The sequence below is a fragment of the Trachymyrmex cornetzi genome, unplaced genomic scaffold (assembly GCF_001594075.2).
Source record: "Trachymyrmex cornetzi isolate Tcor2-1 unplaced genomic scaffold, Tcor1.1 scaffold85, whole genome shotgun sequence".
NCBI classification, from domain to species: domain Eukaryota; kingdom Metazoa; phylum Arthropoda; class Insecta; order Hymenoptera; family Formicidae; genus Trachymyrmex; species Trachymyrmex cornetzi.
Genome location: NW_017300191.1, coordinates 20,506 through 32,440, shown reverse-complemented (window position 1 = coordinate 32,440; position 11,935 = coordinate 20,506). Strand labels below are relative to the sequence as shown.

Genomic DNA, 11,935 nt, shown 5'->3' with positions numbered 1-11,935 from the left:
TTAAATATAAATAGCGTTAGAGGCTAAACTCACAACCAGTGTTAAAACTGCTACAACAGCTTTAGCACATGAAAACCAGTCGAAATAAACATATGTCCGATTCCGAACGGTTTCAGAGTTACGGGATGTTGCTTTTAGAAAACATAAATGTTATAAAATAAATGATTAATTTTCTTTATTCAGTTTAAAGCTTTACACAAGTAAATTAGTAAGGTGTTCTAACTTTTACTAGAGGTACTCTACACTAGGCAGTGTACATCCGTGGACAAATTGATTTACTTGGCATGTTGCAAAGAAATAGCCGTGGCGAATCGATGATCTGCAAGGATTCATCTCCTGATCATTCTGTTGATGAACACGTGTCGTCCACACATATAATACATATGGGACATGGCGTCGTAACACATTGCAAGAATGGCTCGCAGGTCTGGCCTTTCGAACATAAAACGGCGCAGAACTCGGGAATCCAGCATGAGCATATGCAGGTGACAGGATCAATCTAACGTAAAATGTTAGATCTTTCAATAAAAGTACTTGAAAAGATTTTCACGTGACATAAACTAAGATTATTGCATGTGAAGAAAGAATTTATATCTAGTTCAAATTTTTATTTAAAAATGCACGACTTTTACATTTCTATACAAGGTTCCAATTTTAGTCAATCCAGTCAATTTTTCCAATGTTACTAATAATATAAAAATGTTTCAAATGAAAGTGGAACGATTTCAAGAGGGACGTATTTTGTTCACATTATTTTCTTTAGGTGGAGACGTTAAGATCATCTTTACTTTAATTTAATATACAATCAATATTAAACAACTATTTTGATGCAGTCATATTTATAATTTGATGCAGTAACAAATATAGTCTACATGTACGAATATGTCATCTTACCCGTAGTATAATTATGTAATTTCTTATAAATAGACACCATAAAATTACATATGGATATGTCAAAAATGTAATTTTCTTATTATTGTATATTATCTATTTTTTGTAGACAAATTGAGATCAAATGGCAAAAAAATGTTTATTATGATCTAAACCCTTTAATGAGTTCAGCATCGACCCGTTATCTGTTATGAGTTTGACAAAATTAGCAATTCGTCATTTTATCCATTTTATCGACTTATTCCTCTCTTGTCCTCGTTTTTGAACATTTTCAATAGGTATGGATAGTTTTAAATTTATATTATATATGTTAAACATAAAGTAGATGTATAGTTTTAAATGTATATAGTGGATATATACCTCGTATCCCCAGGTGCAGTTTAAGTCACATGGGAATGGTAGGCACGCTATTTCGGGTTCCGTACTGGTCACTATAGTCCTAATCTCATTGATATTCGGCTCTGCAAATTATTCATTTTATAAATCCAAATAGAATTCGGTTTTTTTGTATTAACAGAGTTAACGCGAGACATTAAAATAGTAAAGAAATAATTAAAAGATGATTAAGGATATAACGACGCACTTTGTGCGTAATGGATTTTAAATGTACAAATATATTACTTCATGATTATATCGGGAATTAAAATATATTTTATTTACTAGTTGTTAGACAAAATCAATCCAAATCAAGAAATAAGATTATGGTGTAAAGCATTCATGATGTCGACACAAAATAATAGAATAAAGAATAAGTTAATGCATCAGTTCTTACAACATGAAATTTTATTAAAATAAAATAACTAACAAGAGAGGCTATGCTCTGTTCTTTATTAGTATTGATGAAATTTGCAGGAATATTAGAGTAGAGAGAAATTTGGAGCAGTCTGGAATAAAAAATTAATAGAAACTGCAGCTTTTTACAAAATAGTTTTGTAATTATTAGAGTGATTTTAAAGAGAAGATAGTCTTTAATTTAATTGCAAAGAGAAAGATAATTTCTAATTTGAACGCGAGCACTTATAAGCTAGAGGTGAATATATTAATCTATTTTTTGATCATTTTTTAGAACGATCACGTTGTGCGGTCCAATATTCACAAATTCTAATTAAATCCAGTGTTGCGTAAGCCAAAATGTACAATGAAAGTGTCGATTCACTTTCGAAATATATTTTATCGCAATTTTGTTTTCTTTGCTTCTTTGTATTGGCATGCACATTGGAAAGGAAACGAGTCAAACAAACAATAAATAATAAAACGCTGAAAAAGTAGAAGAATAGAGAGGACGTACTAGCAGTGATTGTTGTTAATAGCAAAAAGATGAACAGTAGACAGGTCAACGACATCCACATAACTTTGCAGGAAAGCCCACTGTTGCAGGAATTACGGTATCCCTTCATTACATCAAGTAATTTTTTAGCCGATTGCTATTAGGTATCTGGAATAGTAACAATTGTTTCTTGAATAAAAAATGTTTTCAACGACAATAGAACGAATCTTCATTCTTTCCTTTACTTTAACAAAATGTATTCTTCTTTTCGATAAAATTAAAACGTTACGTTCTCTAAAAAGTACTCGAATTTAAGATATAGCCAGGATCAGACATGAATATTATAATGGAAGTTCAATGGAAGGTATTTTCAAAGAAGATATGATTTCTACGAATTGCGATAAATGCGATATAAAAAATGGAGATAAGAAAAAATCACTTTAATATCTTAAAATTAAATATTTCTTTTTTCAGTGTAGGTGAAATACAGTGTAAACAAATACATATTTCGAAAACCATTATTTCCAAAAGAGAAATTTATTTGCCCATTGTCATGTAATGATTTTTATAACTATCCTAGATACTAACTTCACTTTCAATGATTTGCTCGTGAGGAATTCGGAAAACTACTGTTGGAGTCCGCGGGTTTCCTTTTTATAGAGCTAGAGTTTCATTTAAAAAAGCATGAGCCCCCCAAAAGTTTTTTATTTTTAATAGTTTTCTTATCTCATTTGAAGTCAAACTCTCGAAGTCGCAGAACATTAAGTGACCGTTTATACATAAATGTTACCTTCTTAATAGTAATAGTGTTGATAAATAGTTACTCAATAACTATCTTTATCGTTATAATAAACGTATAATTAGTTTTTTACGTCTAATAGTACATAAAATAAGGACATAATGACTCGAGGGGATGCTTTTCGAACATAGCAAGAGGTAAAATAACATAATAACGCTCATGAGGTAAGAAGTCTTGTTTAATCATAACAACTCTGATAGATAGCGCTCCCCGAACGTAGTCTTAATAATATAAGAGTTTTATGTATAAATTATTGTGTGTAATATAGTTTCGAAATTTGTGTTTTGTAGGTATTATTACGATTGCGTTATACTTTTCGTCATTATAGTTTGTATTTTCTATAGCATTGTAACATAATGTTTAAGACATTAAATAATTCATTTAAGTAAAATAAAATGAACTATCGTCACTTGGTTAAGGCTAAATATTACACAAGTTGAAATATACATATCTTCTATAAATATTATTTTATTCAATTTAGTATATAATTAGATCACTTTGTGATATATTGTATGATAAAAAAATTCACTCCATTCTGCTATCTGTTAAATGAATAAATTTGTAATTGATTCTCCAGCGTTTGCATGAAGATTTAATTAATAAGTGCGCAATTATGTTCGATTGATATAATTATAAACGAAGATATTTATACAGAACAAAGTAGAAATTTCTTGATTTGAAATTAATTTTCATCAAGGAAAATATTAAGATGTCTATTATAATCAAACTCTCAAATAATAATAGTCTGCGACAAAAAATAGTTTCAACGATTTTAGCTGTTATTTTTAAAATATGCTTGTTTCTATTGAACAAATGTTAAGTGTTCTGGAAAAATGTGATATCGATTAAAAATTCATGAGTGAATAAAAAATATCTGTTTACGTTACGATACTCGAAATATGTACTTTAGAAAGAAAATAATATCGTGATGTTAAGGCTTAAAAAGTTAAATTATAATTTAACTTATTTAACCCTAACATCACGATATTTGGGCATCTGAAAATGGAGGCGAATAGATTGATTTATATATCTGGTTGATTTACATATTTTAATATATTATTTACTTATTTTAATTATTATTATTTACAGATTTTAATGGTATTCAGCATTATTAAGATTGTTTTAAGATGCGTAAGAGCATCGAATTGTTAAATTGCTAGTCACACAATTTAACTGGTGATATTGCTGTAGTTCAGTACACTGAAAGAAAAGATTGGCTGCTGCAACGAATTAGATAGTAAAATATGGTGTAGCATTTTTAATTGCTTGCAACAGCCAATTTTTGGTTGCTGCAGCCAATTGTTGGTTGTGTTAGCCTATCCGCGATGTCAGCATAGTATTTCGATTGGCTAACGCAACCAAAAATTGGTTGCTGTAGCCAATTAAAAATGGCTATGCCATATTTAACCATCTAATTTGCTACAGCAACCAATCTTTTCTTTCAGTGTAGAGTTTGCGCTTCAAGACTGAAGAATTTCGGCGCACATTTAATTAAAAGGACTACTAGCGTAATAAATGAATTTACACAGAATTATGCAATCACTTCCAGCTAGATCGTTAAAAGCATTTATTTCCCGTAAATTGATTTACATATGTTGCTGCTGAAAAACAGCCATGGCGAATCGATAATTTGTAAAGATTCGCTTACAGATTAGATTGTTGATCTTTTCTTCTTACACATGGGTGTATCTCGGGAACACGGCCGAAAACAATTCACGATGTAAACTAATTCACTTGTCTCACCTTCCGGACAAATTAAGTCGCGATATGCGACTTAATTTTTGCACGTGCATGTTCGACAGCCGGCCTCATTGACCTATCGAAAATGTTGATTCTTTCAGTAACAGCATTTGAAAAGATTTTCATGAGATCACATCGCAAACTCTTTTATATGTAGAAAAAAATCCATATATCTAGTCCAAAATTTTATTTAAAAATGCACTGACTCTTTTTTGTATCTCTATATAACATCGAATATTTATAGCTATATAAATAAATTAAACTAGAATTAAAATGTCATACATCGGTGTTATACAGTGACTTACAAAACTGAATTGTTTCAAGTGGAAAGAAAATGTTTTATCATTTTTTTTTTTTCGAAAGATATAGATAATAGGAATAACACAAAAACATAAAATATAAAAAGAAAAAGAGCATAAAAAGACATGAAAAGAAAGCAGAAGGATTAAAGAGAGGTAAAATACGACGACCTTTAAGGTTTGTCGATTTTTAAGTTTTTTGTGGTGACATAAAAATAATGATCTATTTTTTAATTTCATTCGGTCAAGTTTTGCTTATTATCTACAAAAATTTTAAAAAAATATAAAATAAAAAGGGTTTTTTAAAATTACATTTCTTGAAAACGTGTCTGTTTTATCATTTTAGTTTTGTAATGATACAAATTTACATTGAATGTAAAGCTAAATAATAGTTAAAAATGCTAAATATAAAGTGGATGTATAGTTATAATGGATACATACTTCAAATCCCAAAGGGCAATTCGTTCTACAGTTCAAAAGCGGACATCCGCGATGGGTGAACGCATTGTTGTTAGACACCATGATCTCGTGCTCAAACGGTGCTGCAAATCGTACGATTTGTAAATCCCGAACGGTTTTTATATGAAATAATGATTTAATACGAGAAATTAGAATAATGAAAGAATAATTAAAAGGGTAAAACGGCGCGATAATTAGTGCGTAATGGATTTTTAGTGTAAAATATACGTAGTATTTATTTTATGATAACATCTATTGGAGAATCGAACGAGAACGGGTATGTATAATAATTACAGAAATTGTCATTGCACATAATGAGAAAAGTATTTACTTAAATACATCATAAAATCATAAATTCAACTCTCTAAAAGTGTATTATTACTGATTTCAGTGCTACACTTATAGCTGATGTAAATACCAGCGAATATTTACGTTTTTCAAGTAATAATACACTGATTCATTTTTAGAGATTACGATTTTCTGCAGATTCAATCTGTAGAAACCATAACTTTTAAAAATGAATCATTGTATTAGTACTGAAAAACAGTAAATATTCATGAATATTACAGTTATTAGTAGTACTGAAATCAGTGATAATACACCGATCTACTTTTACAGAGAAGATATGAGAGATCAAATATTAAAGATTCAAAGTGCATCCACGAGCGGCAAAGTTTACCTGCGTGTTTTTTAAGAAATCAGTATTTCTTATATTTATTATTGTAATGTATATTAGTAGGAATACATGTTCGCACTAAAAGAAAATAATCAATTTTTTAAAGAGATATTACAGCCCTAAATGTGCGATTGAACCCTTATAAAAAAAATATGTATCCCTTACTTTGATCTGGAGAACAACATATTAAAAACTTATCAAAATTGAAAGAGAACTTCGTGTTTCCTGATAAGAATAAATAATACAATGCTGGAAAAAAAAGGATGTACCAGCGATGATCGATGTCGATAGTGAAAGGACAAGTAGTAGACAAGTCAAAGATATCAATCCAGTGGAGCAGGTAAGTCCACCGTTGTAAAAATTACGGCGCATCTTCAAGTAATTTTTTTGCTGGACGCTTTATCTGGAATGGTAATAATTACAACTTGATTAAAATACGATCTTCAACGAGAGTAAAATGAAACTATGTCCTTCGTCTTAACGCAACGTATTCTTTGTTCGATGGTGAAACTAGCGATAGGATTGAGATCATCCCCTCTGGAAAGTCTTCGGATTTAGTTAAAAGGTATAAATACTACAACGAAAACAGGAGATAACATCGATGAAAACATGATTATTTTTACACTGAGGAAAATATATACTAAATTTTAATAAATATTTATTTAAACAGTATCAAATAAATATTTATACTTGCAGCAAATAAATATTTATTCAGTAAAATTGAATCAAATTAATAATTCTTGTATCAAATAAATATTTTATACTTTTGTATTTGATAAATATTTAGTTTGTATTATTTAAACAAATGATTTGTTAAAAGGTATATATTTTTCCAGTGATGCATTGCGATACATGCGATTGATAAATGTAGGAAGCTTTACTGTTCCGGAAATTCTGACGTTTTCGGGATTCCCAATCGTTTATTTTATGACTTAAATCGAGATAGTGAGAGAAACCAAACTTTAAATAGCTGTTCTTTAATATTTTCCACAGAATGCAGAAGAATAAGATAAAAATAATATTATTTTTCCTTCATAAAAATATGCCAAACATATTCATTCACTTCGATTTAAATAAGGGAACAAATTCGATCGCGCGAAAAAGTTTTCGCCAAACGCACAGTTTGTTAATTATTTATGAGATTAAAATTATATATAATTAAAAGTTACAGTTAAATGGAATCAAAATTTAAATCCACGCGGTTGAAATAAACGAACGCTTTAGTTCATAAAACACAATTGTAACATAATTGAACAGTTGAACAACAGTATACTAATATTTCTGCATTTTCATACAAAATCAAGAGAATAGAATAAAAATTAATTTTCCTAGCTTTAAAAAATCGATCACAAGCTTCATTATACTCTAAAGCATATTTTTCATGTTTTTCTATTAACGTTAATTATTGAGTAAATTGACTTTTATCTTTAGCATCAAGTTTCCATTGAATTGATATTTTCTTCAACTATTCATAGCGATTACGTGCATTTATTCTCTCACAGTTGTAAGTCACTCATCCTCATCGGTATCTTCATAATTCTGGGATCTTAACCTTCAACTTTCTATATATTTGCAGTGCATCATATAAATAGATTCTTGAATGCGTCATCATCACACACTTTCGTGAGAAAAATAGGAGGCGAGAAAAAGGAAACTGCTTATGAGATGACCAAGTAGATGGATGATCTCTTTCAGAAAAAAAATCTCGCCGTTAGTCCCCGGAATCGCGTAAGTGCGAAAAGAAGTCGGAATACCAAATGTACACCGGAATAAAAAATGTGAGAAGCGTTAATCGGACAGCACGAAAAAAAAGAAAGAAATAAGCGGTATTGCACATATTCTCTTCACATCCCAGTTAACGAAAAGTCCAAAATCGAGACATAAGATAAACGTTTTTAAGACGTTTTTAAGATATTTCAAAAAAAAGGCCTTTAAGACATCTTTTAATCTAGGTTATTTTAAGAGGCACAATCTTATTTTAAGAGACATTAAGTCGTAAAGTCGTAAGAAATTGACCAATCACAGTCGATTATTTTTCTCATATTCAACTGCGATTGATTAATTTTTTAAGGCTTTACGGCTTATGGCCTCTTAAAGCAAGGTTGTGGACCTAGGCTTAGGCATCTTTAAGACGTGTTATGTCTCGTTTTTAAATATGTGTGTTGTCTAGGTTTTTTTGTAAAACTACAAAAAAAAGAATTTACTTACCAATATAATAATTCTTATAACTATATAATACTAACTTTTTTTTTTTTTACTTTCTAGATTCAAGACGATATAACGTTCACGTACGACGATTCGATCGCTCGTAGTCCTCGCGGAACTGCTGCTGCTACTGAACAAGACAGTCAAGTTGTAAAATTATGGGTATTTCCTCCAGTATAGTCTACATCCTATCTCATCTCTGTTTAGAGCCTAACGTGGGATCTCACGTGACTTTATCACATGATCTATGACATATGTTCGCTGTGAATAATAAAATTGATAACTAATTTTAGTTAACATCTGAACTCTTTTGAATGCTTTAGATTGTTTGACTTTCGTAATGACAATAAACACAGTTCGATATAGAAATAAAAAAATAACTACACTTCTGATTTAGTTCTTATTTAATATTTAAAATAAGTTTCGGGAGCTATTTTATATTTTTTATTTTGCATAAGTCATGTCAGTTTTTTTATCGATTCTTTCGATTTTATATTTTAAATAAGTTTCTGAAACTTATTTTATATTTTTTATTTTAAATAATTTGTATGTTATATATATATATTTTACCGAGCCATTATCGACATTACACCTAAGTGTAATTTAAAGAATTTCTGAAACACAGAATAATTTGCAGTAATACTACTGTCTTAAATTAATTTATTAACTGAAAAATTAAATATTAATTAACAAGATGTTTAATATTTTTAGTCAAAGCTGTATTTAGCACAAATTATGTTTTCGCATCTCTAATGCGTGCGTTAATTAACTGTTACCATATTTCTATCGTCTTATTCTATAGTTTATCTTACATATCAGATAGTGGATGCGAACGACGTGTCGATCATTCATTGATACTGTTCATTCGAATCTGCCCAAGCAGAACAACAAGATGATATCAATACAACAAAATGACTTCAAAATGATTTTAAAAGACATTTTTCAATTATTTCCGGTTCGTTTTAACCCTTATAGTACACACGTTAGTTTGAAAATTAAGCCAAAACACGAATGACCGAACGTGTGTATTAACGGTGCCAAAAACTATAAACTAACTCTGGATTTTTATAAAATCGGGAGAATAGAACGAAGATTAGTTTTCACCATCAATAAAAATAATTTTAATGATCTTTCAAAATAAGCACAGTAGATTGCTGCCGTATTGAACCTTTTTATTAGCTACTGTACTTTCTTTCAACAAAAGGATAAGTGGAAGGAAACTCATAATCAGGTAATCGTTAGTCCTTTTGCGGCATGAAACCGTTCTATCATGTTTGAGCATTTGAGTAAATGACATAATATAATGTAACAAAATTTTATGTAGAATGACGTTTTGAAAAATTCGAATAAATGCAATATGTCGAATGGAATAATCATTGTTGAATGAAGCAATTGAAAAGGCTGATAAACGATAACGAGCTTCATTACACTCTTAAAGTACGATCCACATTTTTATTACGGCATTAGTTATCAAGAGATTTAACTCTAGCACCATTTCCGCTCAATCAGTGATATTTTTCCCAACGTTTCATATAAGTGATTGCGTGCATCTGCTCGATCTCCGGCGGTTGTGGGTAATAGAATTACTCAACAGGTGTTTCTCGAACACAGTCAAAGGCAAAATAACATAAGATCGCGATGATCCAAATACTTTAAAATATTTTGTGATTGATAAATTAGAAACATTCTTTTTCTGATTGATCAATCAAATGCTTCAAAGTATTTGTAGTGGAACTGATCGCATCCTCATTTTATATTTTTTAGTTTAGCTAAATATAAATAGAGCTAGTTTAGGTTAAATATAAATAGTGTTAGCTAAACTCACAATCAGTGTCAAAACTGATACAACAGCTTTAGCACCTGAAAACTAGTCGAAATAAACGTATACCCGATTCCGACATACGTCGGAACTAACTTAACCTAACGGTTTCAGAGTTACGGGATGTTGCTTTTAGGAAACACAAATAATGTTATAAAGTAAATGATTAATTTTCTTTATTCTGTTTAAAGCTTTACACAAGTAAATTAGTTAGGTGTTCTAACTTTTACTAGAGGTACTCTACACTAGGCAGTGTACATCCGTGGACAAATTGATTTACTTAGCATGTTGCAAAGAAATAGCCGTGGCGAATCGATGATCTGCAAGGATTCATCTCCTGATCATTCTGTTGATGAAGACGTGTCGTCCACACATATAATACATATGGGACATGGCGTCGTAACACATTGCAAGTATTGTGGCTCGCAGGTCTGGCCTTTCGGACATAAAACGGCGCAGAACTCGGGAATCCAGCATGAGCATATGGGGCAGCAGGTGACAGGATCAGTCTAACGTAAAATGTTAGATCTTTCAATAAAAGTACTTGAAAATATTTTCACGTGACATAAACTAAGATTATTGCATGTGAAGAAAGAATTTATATCTAGTTCAAATTTTTATTTAAAAATGCACGACTTTTACATTTCTATACAAGGTTCCAATTTTAGTCAATCCAGTCAATTTTTCCAATGTTACTAATAATATAAAAATGTTTCAAATGAAAGTGGAACGATTTCAAGAGGGACGTATTTTGTTCACATTATTTTCTTTAGGTGGAGACGTTAAGATCATCTTTACTTTAATTTAATATACAATCAATATTAAACAACTATTTTGATGCAGTCATATTTATAATTTGATGCAGTAACAAATATAGTCTACATGTACGAATATGTCATCTTACCCGTAGTATAATTATGTAATTTCTTATAAATAGACACCATAAAATTACATATGGGTATGTCTAAAATGTAAATTTCTTATTATTGTATATTATCTATTTTTTGTAGACAAATTGAAATCAAATTACAAAAAACTATTTATTATGATCTAAACCCTTTAATGAGTTCAGCATCGACCCGTTATCTGTTATGAGTTTGACAAAATTAGCAATTCGTCATTTTATCCATTTTATCGACTTATTCCTCTCTTGTCCTCGTTTTTGAACATTTTCAATAGGTATTGATAGTTTTAAATTTATATTATATATGTTAAACATAAAGTAGATGTATAGTTTTATATGTATATAGTGGATATATACCTCGTATCCCCAGGTGCAGTTTAAGTTACATATGAGTGGTTGGCAGATTCCGTTGGTGGCATTCTTACTGGTCACTTTGGTACCAATCTCATTGACGGTCGACTCTGCAAATTATTTATTTTATAAATCCAAATAGAATTCGGTTTTTTTGTATTAACAGAGTTAATGCGCGAGACATTAAAATAGTAAAGAAATAATTAAAAGATGCAGATTAAGGATATAACGATGCACTTTGTGCGTAATGGATTTTAAATGTACAAATATATTACTTCATGATTATATCGGAGAATTAAAATATCTTTTATTTTTTACTAGTTGTTAGGTTGACAAAATCAATCCGAATCAAGAAATAAGATTATGGTGTAAAGCATTCATGATGTCGACACAAAATAATAGAATAAAGAATAAGTTAATGCATCAATTCTTACAACATGAAATTTTATTACTAAAATAAAATAACTAACAAGAGAGGCTACTTATTAGTATTGATGAAATTTGCAGGAATATTAGAGTAGAGAG

General features: G+C 30.0%; 2 protein-coding genes across 2 annotated transcripts in view; both read right to left on the bottom strand.

Moving 5' to 3' along the window:
- Nucleotides 1-218: 218 nt before the first annotated feature.
- LOC108769064 (uncharacterized) lies at nt 219-2,776 on the bottom strand. The gene is made up of 4 exons (XM_018519811.1): nt 2,747-2,776; nt 2,180-2,326; nt 1,252-1,352; nt 219-499 (listed from the first exon to the last, which is right to left on the bottom strand). The coding sequence occupies exons 2-4, from the start codon at nt 2,286-2,288 to the stop codon at nt 341-343; spliced, it is 369 nt and encodes a 122-aa protein (XP_018375313.1). The 5' UTR covers nt 2,289-2,326; nt 2,747-2,776; the 3' UTR covers nt 219-340.
- Nucleotides 2,777-10,344: 7,568 nt separating this feature from the next.
- LOC108769063 (uncharacterized) overlaps nt 10,345-11,935 on the bottom strand; it is a 5,037-nt gene continuing 3,446 nt past the window's right edge. Inside the window, exons 3-4 of the mRNA XM_018519809.1 lie at nt 11,417-11,520; nt 10,345-10,664 (exon numbers count right to left, since the gene is read on the bottom strand). Of these exons, the coding sequence (XP_018375311.1) occupies nt 10,497-10,664; nt 11,417-11,520 (272 nt within the window). The 3' untranslated portion in view covers nt 10,345-10,496. The remainder of the gene's footprint in view (nt 10,665-11,416; nt 11,521-11,935) is intronic.